The sequence below is a fragment of the Spea bombifrons genome, chromosome 4 (genome assembly GCF_027358695.1).
Source record: "Spea bombifrons isolate aSpeBom1 chromosome 4, aSpeBom1.2.pri, whole genome shotgun sequence".
Classification (NCBI taxonomy): Eukaryota; Metazoa; Chordata; class Amphibia; order Anura; family Pelobatidae; genus Spea; species Spea bombifrons.
In genome coordinates this window covers 105651864-105672314 of record NC_071090.1, presented here as the reverse complement: position 1 = coordinate 105672314, position 20451 = coordinate 105651864, and the positions used below count along the sequence as shown (strand labels likewise).

Below are 20451 nucleotides of genomic sequence, written 5' to 3'. Positions count from 1 at the left end.
GGGGTAATAAGGCACTCAGGGGCCGGGTTACTGTAATAAGATGTTACAGGGGTAATAAGGCACTCAGGGGCCGGGTTAATGTGATAAGATGTTACAGGGGTAATAAGGCACTCAGGGGCCGGGTTACTGTAATAAGATGTTACAGGGGTATTAAGGCACTCAGGGGCCAGGTTACTGTAATAAGATGTTACAGGGGTAATAAGGCACTCAGGGGCCGGGTTACTGTAATAAGATGTTACAGGGGTAATAAGGCAGTCAGGGGCCGGGTTACTGTAATAAGATGTTACAGGGGTAATAAGGCACTCAGGGGCCGGGTTACTGTAATAAGATGTTACTGGGGCAATAAGGCACTCAGTTATGGTTTAACTGTTTATTGTATCATTTTTATTTCCGTAACAGAAAACAGAACACAGAAAAGGTCGACAAAACATCTCTGCATGGGCAACGTCAGCACTGAATGTTCCCACAACTCTCCCGATCTCTCCGACGTCATGAAGTGTCAGGGGCTGACCCTGCGGCCCCTATCATGGTCTCCCTGGCCTGTCTGTGAATCTGTAAAGATGTTGGCAGACACAAATAACGAGGGACGGGCAAGGACAGAGAGGCACGGAGGACGTGAGAAAGGCAGCGTGACAGACAGACATTATAGCGGCGTTTTTACAGAAGGTAACGTATATCCACACCGAATAAACCGCAGCTCCTTGACTTAATATACATTATGAAGAGCCAACCCTAGCGAGCTTCTTCTGCAAGAAGGGCTGGGATGGCCTTGTACAATGTATAGTTAATACGAAGGACATCTCTTTGATTTAAAGGAACAGTCACATGATTCAGCCATTCCAATGGTGTAGGTTTTTTTTGAACTATGCATCATGCAGGGCCGGAACATTTGTGCAGGAAGAGTTTACTGGGGTTGGCCCTTCGTAATACATAGTAGAGTGGAGAAGAGAAAGTAACTGGACAGGTACAGCGGGGCAAGCTGTTGGGCAAATAGGGGAGCATATTTAATCAGCTGAACAGGTAGGCGAAAGCGCCCTAAGCGGTGCCATTCGATGGGTGCCGCTGAGTAGGGATCGGCTTCGCCTTCACTGCTTCCCCTTCTTCTTCTTGGGACGGGTTCTCCTCTTAGTTTTTGATTCTACGATTTGCTGGGACTGCCTCTTTAATGCGGCGCGAGTCACGACATCCCCTTCATCATCGCCGCTGTCCTCGTCGTCTGTTAGAAGGAAGACAAACACGGTAGCCGTCAAGTCAGGCTTTAAAAATATTTATTGATTTTATGCAGTCATATTACTCCCTGCTCTGGGTTTTTTTACTCATTCTAGAGGTGCCGAGTTTTCTATCTGTATCAGTCCTAGAGGTTCCAAGCTCTGAAATCCTTCACCAGTCCTAGAGGTCCCAGGCTCTTTATCCTCTATATAACCCTAGATGCGTCAGGCTAGGGTACCAAGTATTCCTGTACCAATCCCAGGCTATATGTTTCTTTACCGAACGGAACTGGTGTAGCAGCTGGCGCTTTGCCATGGCCTTTAATGGCTCTTACGGGGGCTGCGACGATGCCTCTGGATGCGTCAGTCATGTGGCGGACTCACTTACCTCCATATATATCCTGTTTGGCTGGAGCCGGCAGCGGGATCCGGACATTGTACGCCGGGAGTTTACCCTCAATACTCGCTTGGAACTACAGGAAATGAAAATAAAAGTCAGTTATCTGCATACCTGGGAACTCGGTGGCGCTGCCTTTTGATCTGTAAGGGGAGGAGTTAATGCCGCCCACTGTCTGTTTCCACCCACTTTTTACTGCTTCCTCTAACCACACAACCCTCCTTTCCATGGGCTTACCATCAACACCCTCTCCAGTGCACCCTACCTCCTTGCTAGTCACACCCACTCCAGTAAACCCTACTTCCTTGCAAGCCACACCCCCTCCAGCCCACGTTACCTCCTTGCTAGCTGCACCTCTTCCAGTCCACTTCACTTCCTTGCAAGCCACACCCCCTCCAGCCCACCTCATCTCTTTGCTAGCCACACCCCTCCAGTCCATCCCACCTCATTACTAGCCACACCCATCCTGTACCCCACCCCCTCCCAGCTCCCACATACAGAAGGGGACACCACCAACTGTACCATGGCATTAACCAGGCAAACACACCCTAACACCACAACCCACATAATGTATTATAGGATCTCCTAGCCTCCCATCAGTCCATTATATGTTCTGATGCGGGGGGGGGGTCAGTTAGTTCATTGGAATTCCTTCTAACACAGAGCTGCTCGAGCAAATACATCCATTCTCCCTTCTTTCAGCTCACCTCCTCCTCCTCCATCTGCTTAAGGACTTCTCCAAGGTCCTGTCCCTCCAAGTCATCCAGGAGCTTCTGCAGCCTCTCCTCGGTGACGGACAGAAGGTCTAAAACATACTCATCCGACAGGGGCGAGATATTCGAAGCAGGGTAACGGCTCCTACGCTGTGAAGGGAAATCTATCAGTCTCCAGGCATGCCACTTTCTAGCCTACAGTGAATAGAACGGTATCCATCCTCCTGAGTGCCTCATTGCCCTGACACTTACCACCTTGATGTGCTGCACTTTGCTTCCTAGATGCTCCACTCCTGATTTTGCCGCGCCAAAGATTTTGGACAGTCTCTCCAGATCTTCCTTCGTCTTGTCACGTCTTTTCTCTTCCATCTGTAGGTGATTCTGAAGTTCCTCCAGAACTTGCTGACCGCTGTTTGGAAAGCGCAAAGAAAGGGGGCAGAGAATTAAAGGACGTCTTTTACAAAGCATGGCTCCTGCGTAAGAGATAAATTCAGCAGGCAACTCATTTCTACCTGACACAGAAATGATGAAGGAATATGATATGGTAGGTCAGGTAGGTCAGGTTGCAGCTCGTTCTTCTTGTATGCAGAGAGAGACATTAGTACCTGGATAGCTTGGCCTCTCCAGAATACTTGAGTTCCTGAAAAGCCTCCTGAAGCCTCTCCTTCTCCTCTTTCAGCCTCACCAGGTTCTTCTCGTTTTCAGCCTTCAGCTCCTCCAGGTGCCGGTGTGTCTCGCCCTGCGCTATGAAGCGGCTCACCACCTCCTGTCATTGGAGATGATATGAAGAGACAAATGGGAAAAAAAACTTTTTTAACTCGGCTTCCATTGAAAGTCGAGGACCCTGCCCCATGTAGAATGACTGGACCATTGGCTCAACCCCTCAAATTGTATACGTGTATTATCTCTGCTTTATCGACCAGTATCTTGGTCCTTCATTTAATCAAAACATCTACAGACAATGAGGTCCCACCTGAATGTCAGTAACCCCAGTGGCATCTTTAATCCTCTGAAAGGCCTCCTGATAAGTCTGGATAACTTTCTCTTCCTCTCGTCCGTTTGAGATCATCTGAGCTTCTACCGGAGCATCTTCTCCTGGCAACACCACCCTTTGTGCCTGTATGGTGGAATAATTATGACACTATAAGAAGCATCGTCTTATGCTTGAGTGGCCTACCGCCATACTGACAAATGTTCTGGAAGGCTGTCTGCCCGGGGAGCAAGCCTCATCCACATGGCAGGCTGCCACAGAGGTCCATGGCCGCTCAGGTGGTCACCTAATATGATATTGCTAGTCTGGAGCAGAAGCATATCATAAGAGACACAGTGGTAAACTTTGCGAATTATATGGGACTCCTCACCCTCCTCTCTGCCCTCTCGGCGTGCATGCGTCTCTCCTCCGCCTGCCTCTTGTACTCTTGCAGGACCCTCTCCCGTTCTCGACGCTCCCGTTGAAGCTCTTCCTCCTGACGCTGAAGTTCCGCCTGCAAAAAAAAAATAAAATGCGTCGTATCGTATATAATGTAATGAAGATTACACGTACAGAATGAAGACATTACTTCTAAAGTGGGAGTATTGTGTAGGAGGACTTTATTAGGAGTATAAAGAGGGGATAAAAGCCCCCAGTATGATACCCGTGCCGTGTCCCGAGCCATCACGGCGTCCCTGTTCATCGTCTGAAGCTCCTTCAACTCCTGTCTCTGCCGAAGGATCTCAGCTTCCAAGAGATCCAGCTGAGATTGAAAGGTCAGGCTTTCCTCCTGTAGAGAGAGAGGTGACATTATTGTCATGGTCCATACAAGCCAGATAGAGGTGATCAGGGTATATAGGAATGGAGGGACCTGCTGGAAGAAGGAGATCCTGTTCTACAAAGCTAGCGATCTAATATAGCGTAAAGACAGTACGCACCTGCATGTGGTCCTTCAGCTTCTGGTAGACGTTGAAAATGTGCTCAGATTCCTGCCATTTTAACTGGGCTTTTTCCAGACGGTTTTCCAAAACTCGAAGGGACTGCAGATTCGAATGAAGTATATATATAAAAAAGTTAAAATGTAGGAAGTCAGAGGAGAGGAGAAAACGCTAAGAAAAATACATTAGAAAAAGCTTTATTAATTATGGATTCTTTTGAGCCAGATTATGCAGCTTCTGCCACCCGGAAAGTCATAGATGGACAGGAATAGAGCGCTCTGAGTTGGAGAATGATGAAAAGCAGAGACTGCAGATGTTAAAGTGCGTCACAGAGAGAAGGGGAGCAGCGTGTTTTGGAGGGTTCACAATTTGGTCGGAATGTAAAATGTTTAACCTGATGAGGAATTTCCTCCTGTTCTTTGACTTCATTCTGTGAATGAAACAAGTAAATAATAAGGAAGCTGGACACGGAGACAACAGGGAGCTACGGGGCACGGAGTCTGTCCCTCCCACTGCAGGGCGACACAGACCGGAGGGGGCTACGGGGCACGGAGTCTGTCCCTCCCACCGCAGGGTGACACAGACAGGAGGGGGCTATGGGGCACGGAGTCTGTCCCTCCCACAGCAGGGTGACACAGACAGGAGGGGGCTATGGGGCACGGAGTCTGTCCCTCCCACCGCAGGGTGACACAGACAGGAGGGGGCTATGGGGCACGGAGTCTGTCCCTCCCACCGCAGGGTGACACAGACAGGGACTCCCATTGGTACTCTGACTCTTTGCGCATTGGGTGTGAATGGAGGATAACTGTGAAGAAGATATTCTTGGGTCCGGTTCCTCCTCACCTGTTCCTCCTCTATAGACCCTTCTTTCCTCGGCTTGCCTTGCTCCACAAGTTCTCTCTGCTTGTACTCCGCCTGGAGCTCTTCAAGACGCTTCCTCCTCACCTCTGTCTGGTGGCGCAAAGCATTCAGACGCTTCACCTTGTCGCACAACTTCTGGTCCATCACCTGAATTGCAGCCTAGAGTCCAAGTCCATACAGATATACGTGTAAGTGGATATCAACAGTGTCCGTAGTGTAAAATAATATAGAATGTAAAATAGCAGAAGAGGGAGATATAACTTAATGGGGAGGAATAATCATGCAACTCCTGAGACCAAGAAATTAAAATGGTGGATCTCTAATATATATATTGCTTATTTTAAGCTGTAAATAATAGGACATGGGTTTATCTCGTGTACGGATTTGGGAAAGGCGCCTTACCTGGCCACTCTTACTCCTCATGGCAGCTCTCTCCACCGCTCGACTCTGGAAAGCCTCCTTTATCACCTTCTCATCGCCCTGGGATATGCAAAAATATGAACTAAAGACCTTCCAATTGCTTTCACTTATGGTTTGTTTTAGTCCTGTCTCCCCACTGTACAGCGCTACGGAATTAGATGGCGCTATTTAAACAATAATAAATAATAATAATAAATAATAATAATGGTACTCACCGCAAGCACATCAGCTAATTTTTGATGCAATTTCTTGTTCTCCTGACGCAGCCACTGAATCGTCTCCCCGTTCTTCTGGATGGTCCATGATGCGCTCTCCCGGTAGGCCTTTTGATCACCATCTGTAATAAACGAAAACACCCTGTAAGGAATCCACGAAAAGACATTTTCCTTTATAATATAGAAATCCCACCCGCCTCCATATCTTGCGTGCAAAACAGTAAAGGAACGTAAAATCCTTCAAAAAATGTTTCTCCTTGAGCTTAACCCCCCAGCACTGTATACAGTAATATAACCCCCAGCGCTGTATACAGTAATATAACCCCCAGCGCTGTATACAGTAATATAACCCCCAGCGCTGTATACAGTAATATAACCCCCAGCGCTGTATACAGTAATATAACCCCCAGCGCTGTATACAGTAATATAACCCCCAGCGCTGTATACAGTAATATAACCCCCAGTGCTGTATACAGTAATATAACCCCCTGCACTGTATACAGTAGTATAACCCCCAGCGCTGTATACAGTAATATAACCCCCAGCGCTGTATACAGTAATATAACCCCAGTGCTGTATACAGTAATATACCCCCCCAGCGCTGTATACAGTAATATACCCCCCAGCGCTGTATACAGTAATATAACCCCCAGCGCTGTATACAGTAATATAACCCCAGCGCTGTATACAGTAATATACCCCCCCAGCGCTGTATACAGTAATATACCCCCCAGCGCTGTATACAGTAATATACCCCCCAGTGCTGTATACAGTAATATAACCCCCCAGTGCTGTATACAGTAATATAACCCCCCAGCGCTGTATACAGTAATATAACCCCCCAGCACTGTATACAGTAATATACCCCCCAGTGCTGTATACAGTAATATACCCCCCCAGCGCTGTATACAGTAATATACCCCCCCAGCGCTGTATACAGTAATATACCCCCCAGCACTGTATACAGCAATATAACCCCCAGTGCTGTATACAGTAATATAACCCCCAGCGCTGTATACAGTAATATACCCCCCCAGCGCTGTATACAGTAATATAACCCCCAGCGCTGTATACAGTAATATAACCCCCCAGCTCTGTATACAGTAATATAACCCCCCAGCTCTGTATACAGTAATATAACCCCCCAGCGCTGTATACAGTAATGTAGGTCAGCATTGACATAAAGCTGGTTTTAACTAATTTTGTTCCAATAAACTCCCTCTATCTGCAGACCTAGATGCGGCCATTGTTATCAGTCATGTGATATTTTGGGTGACTTTCCTGCTCAAACACCACACCGAGCCGATGCTTTATGGCGATGCTAATGAAGTCTGCTCCACCCTTCTATTGTTTCTCACAGGCAGTATGATAAGCACTGAGGGTGTCTGTTGCAGGACTACATCTCCCATAATGCTCTTTCAGGTTAGAGGCTGATGATGACGAGATGATGACGGACAGCTCCCTGCAGGGTCTATTCTCCGCCCCCCTCTCGCTGGTAAAGACGCCCCCACGTGATCATTTCATTACAACACGCAGCGTCCCCAAAACAGACACACGGCGTCCACCAGCCTGATCCATTCGTGAATTTCACCGACAATACATACAAATACACCAATGCCTCTGCCCCGTGCGCAGCGCTGAATGCTGTGCATGCGCAGCAGACCCAGGGGTTATTATTATTAAAATTATCATTATTATTATTTATTGGGCTAAATAACAGAGCTAGGACACATAACTATATAGTTGCTACAAACAGTGCATTTCAAGATTGAAACAGAAAATGATACTGTATATTTTTTTAAACTGTTTTTACCGCTGTTAGATTTGTCCCAACCAAATCGGGACTGTTGGCAGCTATGAAAAGTGTCAGCTCTGCAGGGGACGCGGCCGTATTACAGGAAGGCAGACTCACCCAGAAGCTGGATCTTCTTCTGAAGCTCTGCGATCTGCTCGTGTATCGGGGGCTTCACGGCGTCGAGGGTCACCGTGCTCGGCATGGCCGCCTGCGGCAAACGGCAAGAAGATTAAACCCCAACCTTACGTTAACTCGGTATTCCTGTGTAAAATACATGGCTTTTGGGTGAGACACAGAAGAAAAATAATGTATTTTATTTAGAACAAAAAAAATATTAACCCATTTCCTGCCGTATAGCAGGTCCCTAGAACCCTGCGATCCCCTCATACCCAGCAAACATGGGGGGCATCAGGGGAGGAAAAGGAGGGACTGGTGCGCCTAAACAGGGACAGTTGGAAGGCACGCTTCAATCATTTTGCTGTTGTACGATCTGTTTCACCCACCTTGTCTGGTTTCCCGTGTGTAATGTAAATGGAGACTCCGGCCCTCTGCTGCTCTACACAACTTTTGATTACAATGAGCCCCAAGCAACCGTCTCCATGGATACCGGACACAAGCCGGCTTATTGGTTACTCTGCCGTGTGCCTTTTTTTGTATTGACGGCCATATTACTACTCCCGGACACTGCGTCTGCAGCAGAACGTGTGCGGCGGCCATCTTGCTTCTCCCATGAAGCCGTTGCTGTTCAGCGCATGATGTCAGCCATATTACTTCCCCTAGAAGCGCGGAGACTGTCGCCATGCTGCTACCCCACTAGGCCCGTCCTATAAATATTAATATCACATAACTTCTACCGCTCTATGACCGCGATGAGGATAGATTGTCCATCTTGCGGCTTTGGGGCAATAGTTTCGTTATAGCACCCTGTGTACTGTATGTCACATATCCTTCTATGGGTAAATAATGCTGCTGCTTTTTTATATCAGGTCCTAAAATGTATTTCATTTCACAATTCCAGAACGGAAACACAGAACGTGCCGGCAGATCAGACCCGTCGGCGCGTCTATTCGCCCGTTTCTCCTGCTGGAAAGACTCCGACCTTAATCAGTCGTTGGTCTCGTCTTAGATTCAGGAGCCGTATGTCTATCCCATGCATTTTTAAATCCCCTCACTGTATTACCCTCTGCCACTTCTGCTGGGAGGCTGTTCCACTTATCTACCACCATCTGATTAAAATAAAACATCGATACATTATATCTAGGATTTATTTCTCTTTCTTTTTTTCTCCAAGTCGTGCATATTGGAATCTTTCAGTCTTTCCTGATCATTTTTATCCTGCAAACCATTTTAGTCGCCCTCCTCTGAACCTTCTGAACCAATTTGTCAACATCCTTCCAAGATTTAATTGAGAAACATGTTTATACCCCAAATAAGATACATAAGAACTATCATCCCCTCCCGAGTGTCCGTGGCACTGAGCGCTTTATTATTTAGTGTTGAAACATATTAAATAGTAAAATCATTAAAATGAATTACTTTAAAACATTGCGCTGCTTTCTTCTTTTTTTTTACAGTTCTTGTTTTTGCCCCATAAGATATTTTCAGGCAGCTGCATATTGGGCAGAGAGTTCTCGTTCTGTTATCTGAGCCGCAATGGACTAAACCAGGGGTCTCCAAAGTGTGGCCCTCCAGCTGCCACATGACTACATCTCCCATAATCCTCTTTCAGCTAAGAAGCTGGCTAGACGGACACCCTGACTCCTTACCATACTCCCTGCGGTAATGAATAGAAGGGCCCAGCTGGACATTGTGACCAATGAAAGTCTATGGAGGAACAGACTTCATTAGCATTGCCATAAAGAATGAGTTCGGTGTCTGTATACAGCGCCGGGGGGGGGGGGGTAATACAGAGCTGGGGGGTTATGCTCAAGGAGAAAATTGTTCCATGAACCCTGCGGCACCCTGTTTTATTTGGGTACGGCTTCCCCAGAAGGCTACATATTCCATAAGCATCCCCACTCACAGGAAGCTTGTAGACACACCACCCGCGGGCTTAACACCAAAAAGCAACTCTCAGAGAAACGTTTCGGGAGGTTGCAGAAAACCAAGGTTATTAAATCAAAACCACTTTAAATCCTTTGCCCAATAAAACAAAATTGGGCTGCAGTGCAAACCAGGAACTTCCTTTGTGTCTTCGTGCCAACCACAAGATGGCGTCTCCACTATACAATTTCCCAAACAGCGATACATTATCGAGTGCTTATACTACACATCGCGACAGCGGCAGCGTGGGACCTCAATGACATTCTATCTCGGCGAAGGCTGTTTCAGATGGCATTTCTAGCGAAAAAAGGTTATTCGCCGCATCAGAGATGGCGTCCTTACACGCCCGCACGGATATGACGTAAACCGGAAGTGAGTCCGCTTAGCCCAATGCTGCTGCTGGCGTTATCAGATAGGCTGTCCATTGACTGCTGTCTCTACCGGTATCCGTGTGCACTGAAACATGGGGCTCATCATGCTGCTGATCTTGGGGGTTTTGGGGTGCAAAGCCGTGGAGGTGAACCGACCCCGAGGGGTTTCATTGTCCAGTGAGTTCATCTTTCATTTCGATTAGTCTCTGCACAGGGTCATAAAACATATATATATTATATATATTAATCTATTTCTATAATTATTATAAGTGTACTGTAATAGTTTCCTTTTATAAAGCCATTATCTTTTATTTATATAGCACCAACAGTTCCCGCAGCGCTTCCTACAGTCCCTACATTCAAAGGGTCTGACAGAACTAGAACTGACAGACTAAGATGAAGCTGTATGTTAGGTAAAGAGGGTCGAGCGCGTAATCTAGAGATCAGGAGTAATCTGTGATCAGGATATCTAATGATCTTATAATAAATGAATAATCATATAATAAAGTCCCCTCCCCAATAATAAACGGTGGAGAGTGGTCATACTTATACCGTATTCCGTCAGGCTGTGCTCCAGATACATGCTTTTGATTGGGTTGCTGATCGCTTGTCGGCCGCTGATCACTTGTAGGATTTGGCCATCGAATATGTCATGGCTTTTCCCGTTATGTGTGGGGTAGCCCCTCTGCCGCCATGATGATTGCTGCAGGCCAAGTAACAGGACTGGGTTACCCCAGGCTACTAATACCTTACTGTTGCCATATATTCTTTTTTATTTTTATTATCTTAATCCATGTTTCTTGTGCCTTGTTGTTGCCTGCTTATGGTACTTTACTGAGAGCTTGGTAGGTACGCGGAACAGCCTCCCTGCAGAAGAGGGTAGAGGCTAATACAGTGAGGGTATTAAACATGCATGGGATAGACATACGGCTCCTGAATCTAAGACGGGACCAACGACTGATTAAGGTCTTTACAGCAGGAGAAACGAGCGAGTTGACGGGGTCTGATCTGCCGGCAGGTCCTGTGTTTGTGTTGCAGGCGGTTTGGCGAGTGAACGTCCGATGGTTCAGTTAGATCCGTGTTCTCTGCCCGTCAGTCCGTCTGTGTTTATGATTCCAGTATGTAGGGAAATCATAATAATTTCAAAACCGTTTCTGTAATACTGCTACATTATTGCGTGATTTTGCTACAAGTAGAGGCGTTGGAACAGAAAGCATGTCTGTGATCCCAGTATACAGGAAGCACAACATCTGTATTCAAAATGTATTGCGCATGCACCTGTCAATCACAGATCGACAATATCTGGATCCTATATATATATATATATATATATATATATATATATATATATATATATATATATCGCCTGTCATATGCATGGTGCAAGAAGAGTTAATTGCACATCTGGGTAGATTATTATATATTGTATTATTGTTGCCTGATTATTTGTTGTTTTTATTATTGACTGATGTGGGGCTGACGTCCCGTTATAGATCGGCTCTTGTCTCTGGCCGTATACAGTAAAGTAAACAGAAATGTCGCGTCCCTTTATTCCCCCACGCGTGTCTCGCTGCGATGTGACAGGGCGCACGGTGAGACACACGGCGCCGGATACATGTATGTGCACTGAGGTACGAGGCGGCTGTCATTCACAACCGCCGGCCATCATTCTGCCGCTATACATTGCTATGGTATATGACAGCATTAATCATCCAATAGCACCCTCCTATACCATATCTCTTTCCTTTATAATAAAAACATAACATTCCACAGCAGATCTGCCCATTTTCCCCGGATATAAAGACTCCGACCTTAATCAGTAATTGGTCTTGTCTTCAATTCCTGTACCGTGCATTTATATATTGGCATCTACCACCTCTGCGGGGAGGCTGTTCTGCTTATCTACCAACCTCTTAATAAAGTAAAACTTCCTCCGATTTTAAGATCAGGTACTTTAGTTGTAACATTTCTCCTTCTTTGGAATAAACGTCCCTCCTGCACTTTGTTAAAAATCCCTTTAAGTATTTAAATCTTTCTATCCCGTCCCCTCCCCCTCTTCTCTCCACGCCGGACACATTGAGATCCTTAATGCCTTGTCTGCTTTTTCCGAGTCCTTCCTCTCTGTGAATGTATACGTCTCCTGTACCGGGGGGTACTAGCTGTCCCTCCAGGAGGTATATACCGTATATAATATAATATAATGCATTACGCGGGGCCAATTCCGCCCTCCTTGCCGAAAGTTACTTCCTGGTGTTGTCTCTTCGTAATGCACGCTGTATGTTGTATATAATGTATATTGACGCCCGTAACCTAAAATGTTTCATATATATATATATATATATATATATATATATATATATATATATATAATGTGTGTTAGAAACCTACTGTATATACGCTATATGGACAAAAGTATTGGGACGCACCTATTCATTATAAAGTTCAATCTCGGCCGCAGTTGTATAAAATCACACGCCTGCAGCCTGTATTGACAAACATTTATGAAAAAAAAGGGGCGTTCTGAAGAGTTCTGTGACTTTGCTGTGATGGGGGGGTGTGGGTGCTGTGACAGGACGTGTGACAAGACCCCGTAAAGTCACAGAGCGGGGTCCCCGAGTGTCGAGATGCGTAGAAGTCGCCAACGCTCTGCTGGGTCCATAGCTGAAGAGATCCAAACTTCCACCGGCTTTAATATCGGCACAAAAACCTACAACACAGGGCGTCGGATCGAGTGTCATAAAGTACGTCGCCACCGGACTCCCGAGCAGAGGGAACGTCTTCTGCGGGGTGACGGATCCCGCTTCTCTGTTTGATGGAGGAGGGATAATGGTCTGGGGCTATAAAGACACGGCTGGATGGGTTTGTGGAGGAAGAACCTCTGGAAATCCTTCTCAAATGAGTGAAAGCCGTTATAACTGCAAAGGGGGGGACCAACTTCATATAATGTCTTTGTGTTTAGAATGTGATGTCGTCAAAGTCCCTGCTGATGTCATGGTCAGGTGTCCCAATACTTTTGTCCATATGCTGTGTGTATGTATATATATATATATATATATATATTTATTTTTCAGATCCACACGGAGTTCCTGGTTTTCTCCACAGCTGTATTCTTTATGATTATTTTATAAATCTCCAAATGTTTTCTTTCTTCCTTTTTCAGATCGCGGTTTCTATGACGATTCCAAGCCATTTACCTGTCTAGACGGATCCCGCACCATTCCGTTCGATCGGGTGAACGACGATTACTGTGACTGTTCGGATGGAACCGACGAACCTGGTAAGAGAACGCTGGGCGTGGTGAAAAAGGATAGACTACGCCTTTAGCAGGCGATGTATGAAGCTTATCCCTGCATTCCCGTCTGAGCGTTTCCCGGGTAACGCTCTTATGGGGTATCTCACGTGGGGTTAATAAGGCCCCGGAATGTATTATTTCTGTGCGCTGTTTTTGCCCCGCTCCAGGCACGGCGGCGTGCTCCAACGGGAGGTTTCACTGCACTAACGCCGGATTCAAGCCCCAGTACATCCCGTCATCGCGGGTCAACGACGGCATATGTGGTAAGTGGACTCTGTTCCACAGAGCTTACACTCTAATGCTGATGCAAAGAGGTCTGATGACTTTATAGTCTGACATGCAGCTGGAAGTAAGGTAGAAATAGGTTTAGTTTGGGAAGAGTGGTATTCTATCGAGGGGGCTGCCCTGCAGAGCTGACACTCTTTTTCCATCTGTAGATTGCTGCGACACCACGGACGAGTATAACAGCGGAGCCGTTTGCCAGAATACCTGCAGGTGAGATACTCCTTGCTTTGCGCAGTCGGATCGCGCTTTATGTTGCCACGTGGAAGAAGGGTGAAGGTGATTGGAGGATCCTCTCTGTTTCTTCCTTAGGGAGATGGGGAGGAAAGAGCGAGAGGAGCTCCAGAAGCAAGCAGAGGTGGCCACAGAAGGCTTCCGTCTGAAGCAGCAGTATATCGAAGAGGCCAAGAAGGGCCGGGAGGAGAACCAGGTGCTGATCACACTGTTTTAATGTAGTGACCGGACACGCTCTTCTTTATCGCGCCGCTCTTACGTTCCGTGTTCCTTCTGCCGCAGGTGAAGCTGCAGGACATGGTGCAGAAGCGCCAGGGTTTGCAGGAACAGGTGGAGGCTCTACGGGCCGAGAAAGAGGAGGCCGAGAAGCCGGAGCAGGAGGCCAAGGAGGCGCACAAGAAAGCCTGGGAAGGTAACCCGAGTCCACGGCACGGTGCCGCGTTACAGCCGCTTAACCTGCGCATGTGAGCATAACACACGCGTGTGTACATTGCAGAGCGACAGGAGGCAGAGAAAGCCGAGATGGAGAAGCAGAGGGCCCTGGAGGCTTTTACTGAGTTGGACCTGGACTCCGACGGGATGTGAGTGTGCAGATAGATCGTTTCAATCGCCAACCATGTTATTTTCATCCTCTCTGATGCGTGCCGTAGCTTGGTGGTCCCTTTACATTTAGGTGTTGTCTCCCTTGCTCTTCATCCAACCCCCCCCCCCTGCTAGTTGCAATGCAGGAGATGTCAGAAGACATCTCCTGACGCGGGGTCAGCGCTTTCCTGCCACTGATTGGACGCTTTAAGCAGCGAGTCAGTGGCACAAATCGGATCACGATGGAGGCTGTAAGGTTTGAAAGGTAAGTAATTATTTTTGTATTACAGGTTTAAAAAAAAAATGCATATTTTTAAAAATGAATATGCAGTATTTGTTTAAAGGGCTGCCTGGGACACCGGTGTGTCCCTTTAAATCATTGCACGACTCTGAACTGATTTTGTGACCTTTGCTCACTTAAATCATGTGATCTACGGGCCAAGCTATTCTGTCTTAAGCTGGTTAGCATGTGTCAGAGGCTTACAGGAGCTGTCCCCCGACCAAAGCTACATACAGTCATCTGAAAAATAAACTACACCCATCTTAATTCCTGCGGAGGCAGTAAGGGTGAACTTCACACATGGCTTCTTCATTTTGGCTTTATTTTTGTTGAATAAACCGTGACACAGTGTAATATGTCATGTATTCGTCTGAGGTTGTATTTACCTAATTTGTAGACCTGCTAAGGAACAGACGGTTGTCATGCTGATATGCAAGGCCATAGAATTCGAAGATTCTTTTTCACACGACTGTAGCTTGAGTTTGCCCAGCCAGCACACACATCAGCAATAAGCCTGTAATGGCTTAATGGATACGTTTTGTGGAATTGAGAATTATGTAGCATACAGATTCTGTCAATCAAAATGTGATATCTGTCTCCCAGGCTGTCCGCCCCGGAGATGCTCTCTCACACGGAGTTGGATACCGACGGAGACGGTGCTTTCTCTAATGAAGAGGCGCTGGTGAGGCTTTATCCAGAGCTGTATAGTATGCTGTACAGATCTGCAAGTTAATACCAGAGAACTCCCTCAGCGATGCTGGATTCTCTAGACTCATTCTAGAGTCTATAACGTTGTTCATTTTCCTTTTTCCCTTCCCATTAACAGGCTATCCTGGGAGGGTCATATTCTTTGGATGTTAGTAGTTTCCAGGACTCTGTTTGGCCCCAAATCCGTGAGAAATACAAATCAGAGGTAAGAAGTTATAAGGTTGGGCTGGCTTTTGGGGTGCAAGGAACCAGATGGTGCCTAGGATTATGTTTTCATGTTATTTTCCAGAGTGCAACACCACCACCACCTCCTCCCCACATAGAAGAAGGCACCGCGCCTCATCCAGAACTTTCCCCGGAGGAGGAGGATGAAGATGTAGAAGAGGGTGATGAAGATGATGATGATGAACAGGTGGAAGAAGACCACAGGGTGAGGATAGAGTTCATGTTTCTTACAATCCCCTTTTGTTCCAAAGCTGCCCTGGGGCACAGCCAGCCGATCCAAGCTTTCCACACCCTGGAGGACCTCAACCTAAATAGTACGGTTTTTAGGGTAATCCAGGGCTTTCGGGTTCCACAGCCCTCGTGTATCCTAAACCTAGACCCCTAGACGTGGTCTCGCATGGATTCAGAGGAACTAAACTGTCGTTATTCTTTCTTCCAGGGTCCGCCATCCAAGACATATGGAGAGGACACCGAGATGCCACCATACGATGAAGCCACCCAGGCACTGATAGATGGTAATAGGATCTTTCCAGCTGCCTCTCTCTCCATGTTTCCAGTTTATTCTCTTTTTCTGAGGATCTTTTTTTCTTCTCAGCTGCTGAAAAAGCTCGATCCCAGTATGAGGAAGCTGCCAAGTCCATGCGGGAAATGGAGGACACTATTAGGTGTGTAGTCTCCCCGTAACGTGTTATTACAGTAACCCGGCCCCTGAGTGCCTTATTACCCCTGTAACATCTTATTACAGTAACCCGGCCCCTGAGTGCCTTATTACCCCTGTAACATCTTATTACAGTAACCCGGCCCCTGAGTGCCTTATTACCCCCTGTAACATCTTATTACAGTAACCCGGCCCCTGAGTGCCTTATTACTCCTGTAACATCTTATTACAGTAACCCGGCCCCTGAGTGCCTTATTACTCCTGTAACATCTTATTACAGTAACCCGGCCCCTGACTGCCTTATTACCCCTGTAACATATTATTGCAGTAACCCGGCCCCTGAGTGCCTTATTACCCCTGTAACATCTTATTACAGTAACCCGGCCCCTGAGTGCCTTATTACCCCTGTAACATCTTATTACAGTAACCCGGCCCCTGAGTGCCTTATTACCCCTGTAACATCTTATTACAGTAACCCGGCCCCTGAGTGCCTTATTACCCCTGTAACTTCTTATTACAGTAACCCTGCCCCTGAGTGCCTTATTACTCTGTACTGCAGTCTTTTTGTAGTTTAGTGTAGCCTCTCACTTTCATATTCTTGTCTTTCAGGAGTCTAGAGAAGGAGATTTCTCTGGATTTTGGGCCAGAAGGGGAATTTTCCTACCTCTATGGACAATGTTATGAACTTTCAACTAGCGAGTAAGTTGTTGGTAGGGAGACTTATGGAGCGTGGTAGCTTTGAAATTGACGTAAGCGCTCGGGTATGAATGCAGGACGCTGTCTGACACGGTACGGATAACTCTGATTTCCAGCGGGAGTTGGTGTTATGTTGGTAACTGGGTAACTGAGTGTTTTTTTAATGGACACTTTGTGGAGTAGTAAGAAAGTCGGTGGCCTTGGACTGTTGAATGCTTCATATGGGAATAGCAGCGGGACGGACAGAGATACATTACTTTTTTTTTTTTCTCCCCTTTCAGGTATATTTATCGCCTCTGCCCGTTTAACCGCGTGACACAGAAGCCCAAGCATGGAGGCTCAGAGACTAACCTTGGGTAAGACGTTCTTCCAGGTTGCCGTACCTGAAGGAGCCTGGTTTCTGTTTGGAGAACTTCGTCTATAGGAACATGCGTCTCCAAGGCAGGGAAACGAGAGATCTGTCCCTGCTTCACACTAGACCTCCCAAGACCACCCCAAAAGTGCTGGGTACTAAATCAAGTTTACAGTATGACCATATAGCATAAAGTAGTTCTTCATATACCTCATCTAAGCAATAGGGCGATATTGCGGTGCCTGGTTCCTTCAGGACTAAATAATGTATAGATCCGTGCAGACGAACTTCCCTGTAACACCGCGGATCGTTGTTATTATCATCCACAGCACCTGGGGATCCTGGGCTGGACCAGAAGATAATAAATTCAGCGCAATGAAGTACGAGCAAGGGACGTCATGCTGGCAGGGTCCAAGCCGCTCTACGCTGGTGAGTGACGGCCTGCGGCAGGGCTTAGGCTTTGGCCCACATGCGTTATTGGATGACCCCGACCTGATTGAGCTGAGCAACGTGGGCTTTTACCCCCTGATTGTGGTTCTGAGCGGTGTCTGTGAGATGTGGACTGTGGTTTTGTCCTTTACCGGCCTAAGCTGCGGGACATTGACTCTTTCCTAGAAGATGGCGATGCTTCGTTGGCGTTGGAGCGGGAGCTTCATCCTTGGCATCTGACGATGACCAGAGGTGTGGGTGGGTTGCTGCTAACGCTCCAGGTTTCTGTTCTTTTGTCTTCTAGGTAAAGCTGTCTTGTGGCAAGGAGACGACGGTCACCTCCACGTCTGAACCAAGCCGCTGCGAGTACCTCATGGAATTCTTCACCCCTGCAGCTTGTCACCCACCTCAGGCCCAGACAGGAGACCACGACGAGCTGTGATTTTTGATGTAGGTATTTACAGACCCACACAGAATAGTAATGAGTGGCTACACTTAATGAGTGAGTGAGTGAGTGTCGCCTTTTAAATCGACGTGTTGTGCTGGGATATACTGAGATATGATGTCATACCTTGTCAACCTTATCATTAGACCTCCAGCAGTGTCCCCGTGTAAGACCCTTAATGCGTTTTCTCTCGCTAAAGAAGTCTGATGAGTGTATTTACGAGATTGGGAGACTGCGGGAGCGTTGAACGTTCCCGGTGTGCTGGCTTTGGATGTCGGCACATCGACCCATGTGGTTTAAAGTCCTTTGTGTTCCAACAGAGAACTCCTCTAGGACTTGGTGTTGCTTTTCACGGGAATGTGACCAGTGGAATGGAACCCTCGCCCCTCCGGTGTCCCAACGTCTCCTGTAGTGACCGCATCCGTCCCTACTGATTACCGCCATCCCCCCCCCAGACTCTCCTTGGATCCCTTCACAGAACCAGGACACAGGCAACCAGAAGACACATTCCATCCATCCATCCGCGAGCAGACCCTTCCTCGTTCGCTGCTCGTTCTCTGCCGCTGTACATATATTTTTTTGGAAATAGTGTGTGTTGTTGCATTTTATTAATTAAATGACACTTCTCCCAATCTTATGATTCATTTAGTCCTCCACCCTGCCTATCCTGTCGCCTACATGGGCTGCGTGTGCAGTCTATTCATGTACAATCAATTTGAGGTGGGGGCTTTAAAGAAAATGACTTCGTTTCTGTTATTTTTACTATCTGTTGGTGCGGTTTTCTTTAAACTGGGTATGTGAATAGCTTAACCTGTCCTGCGTGTGTTCAGGTAACGTGTTGGCCTGGCCTCCCACGGGGTTAAAAAATGTGTCCTAACCTCCGCAGTCAAAGGGTTAAACGTCGCCATACTATGCAAATAAACTTTATCTGTCTTACTCTGGTGTGCAATCACAGATTTTAACCCTTCCTAGACTCCTGGCGGACTATAGTCCCGTCAGTGAATTACGGGGATATTGCCCCCGGCGCCTGCTGTTTTGCGCTCCTCCTGTATAATATTTAAGCCGTTGGCTTTGTGCTCGTAGAGCGTGACGCCCGAGGAGTTTATACGGCCTGTTGTGTTTGACCTTTGGCCGTTCTCGCTCGTTCCGGTGCAGTAAATCCAGGCTAGTGAAGTGTAAGCTCTGCGGTGCGGTGCGTGTGATCAGGCCGGTGCTACAGAGCAGAACAGATTTGTATGTTTTTTATCAGGGATAGAACCCTTGTGGAATTTGATGAATCAACCCGTTTTGGAAGCCATGCTTAACCGTGTGATGGTCGGGAGGTCCCTTTAAAGTTCCGTGTGGTCTTTGATGGTGAGACTGCACGGAACATTTAGACCCTTTAATCCTATTTGTGACTTAGACAGCGAATCCTCGCAGTACCAAGATGAAGCGAGTACCTGCGCGAGGGGGAGGCTTCATCGTATGGCATAAAGGCAGAGGACGCAGGGAAGGTGTCCGTATGGGGAGTAAGGTCTCCCTGGGCTCTCCGCACTTGCATTGTGTTTAGGTGACGAGGAACACCTTAAGATCAGTGAGAGCAGCGCAAATACACAGACCATTCCTCCACGCTTGGCCATGGGCTGGGGCTTTAACGGCATATTGTGCGTGTGTGACACCCCATTTACCTGAGTTCACAGAACCTGCACCCACTCAAAATTCCCCAGTGGGGCTGGGTCCATGAAGACTCAGCTTTTTGGGTGGGGAGGCGGGTTGACCTTTTGGGTCCCACCTCCCTTTTAAAGACTTTTAACTTAAATCACATCACTGAATAGACAAACGAGGCTATCTTTATGAGTGCGAGTAGCTGCTGGACAGAATATTAGCGTTCATGAATTAGCTGGGCCTCGCATGGAATGTTCAGCTCCATTATAAGAAGTGTGGGAATGAATTAGAAGATAAATTAAAAAAAAGGCCTCACTTGCAAAGAGTTTGAACTTCAGTGGAGGTAAAAATGGCGGCCTCCAGGTCTGTAGGTAGGGAGTTTATGGGAACCTAATGAGAAAAAACCAAGTTTCTGTCAATGCTGACCTACATTACTGTATACCGCGCTGGGGGGGGGTTATTACTGTAAACAGTGCTGGGGGGGCTATAGTATGGTATATAGCTCTGGGGGTTATTACTGTATACAGAGCAGGGGGGGTATTACTGTATACAGAGCAGGGGAAATAAAATATTCTGCTAAAAAAAAAAGTTATCAATAGGTCAATAACTCACATAAGAATTCTAAAGCTCCACTCCCTGCAACACGCTTATGCCGGACTGGCTGGTCATTATATATACGTTATCCATACATCA

At 47.0% G+C, this 20451-nt stretch overlaps 2 protein-coding genes across 2 annotated transcripts; one reads left to right on the top strand and one right to left on the bottom strand.

Annotated features, from left to right (window-relative positions):
- Positions 1 to 1022: 1022 nt before the first annotated feature.
- ODAD3 (outer dynein arm docking complex subunit 3) lies at positions 1023 to 8310 on the bottom strand. The gene is made up of 15 exons (XM_053463207.1): positions 8021 to 8310; positions 7635 to 7725; positions 5723 to 5844; positions 5490 to 5567; positions 5070 to 5246; positions 4621 to 4656; positions 4227 to 4328; positions 3953 to 4078; positions 3680 to 3802; positions 3292 to 3435; positions 2924 to 3084; positions 2571 to 2727; positions 2313 to 2468; positions 1597 to 1681; positions 1023 to 1216 (listed from the first exon to the last, which is right to left on the bottom strand). Exons 2-15 carry the CDS (start codon positions 7717 to 7719, stop codon positions 1086 to 1088), a joined length of 1683 nt encoding a protein of 560 aa, XP_053319182.1. The 5' UTR covers positions 7720 to 7725; positions 8021 to 8310; the 3' UTR covers positions 1023 to 1085.
- Positions 8311 to 9968: 1658 nt separating this feature from the next.
- On the top strand, positions 9969 to 18746 carry PRKCSH (protein kinase C substrate 80K-H). Its single transcript, XM_053462274.1, has 17 exons — positions 9969 to 10108; positions 13092 to 13208; positions 13391 to 13486; positions 13661 to 13718; positions 13818 to 13935; positions 14022 to 14151; positions 14236 to 14320; positions 15205 to 15283; positions 15428 to 15514; positions 15599 to 15739; positions 15974 to 16049; positions 16130 to 16199; positions 16802 to 16891; positions 17170 to 17244; positions 17570 to 17669; positions 17974 to 18119; positions 18435 to 18746. The coding sequence occupies exons 1-16, from the start codon at positions 10024 to 10026 to the stop codon at positions 18109 to 18111; spliced, it is 1545 nt and encodes a 514-aa protein (XP_053318249.1). The 5' UTR covers positions 9969 to 10023; the 3' UTR covers positions 18112 to 18119; positions 18435 to 18746.
- Positions 18747 to 20451: the final 1705 nt, after the last annotated feature.

What these genes read in the sequence shown, in the direction of transcription:
- ODAD3 (XM_053463207.1), bottom strand. Translation starts at nt 7,719, where the DNA reads ATGCCGAGCACGGTGACCCTCGACGCCGTGAAGCCCCCGATACACGAG. An exon ending in TGAGGAGTAAGAGTGGCCAG is followed by an intron (nt 5,247 to 5,489) that starts GTAAGGCGCCTT and finishes CTTGGACTCTAG; the next exon opens with GCTGCAATTCAGGTGATGGA. An exon ending in GGAGAGGCCAAGCTATCCAG is followed by an intron (nt 2,728 to 2,923) that starts GTACTAATGTCT and finishes CTTTCCAAACAG; the next exon opens with CGGTCAGCAAGTTCTGGAGG.
- PRKCSH (XM_053462274.1), top strand. Translation starts at nt 10,024, where the DNA reads ATGGGGCTCATCATGCTGCTGATCTTGGGGGTTTTGGGGTGCAAAGCC. An exon ending in CCGAGGGGTTTCATTGTCCA is followed by an intron (nt 10,109 to 13,091) that starts GTGAGTTCATCT and finishes TTCCTTTTTCAG; the next exon opens with ATCGCGGTTTCTATGACGAT. An exon ending in TCTCTAATGAAGAGGCGCTG is followed by an intron (nt 15,284 to 15,427) that starts GTGAGGCTTTAT and finishes TCCCATTAACAG; the next exon opens with GCTATCCTGGGAGGGTCATA.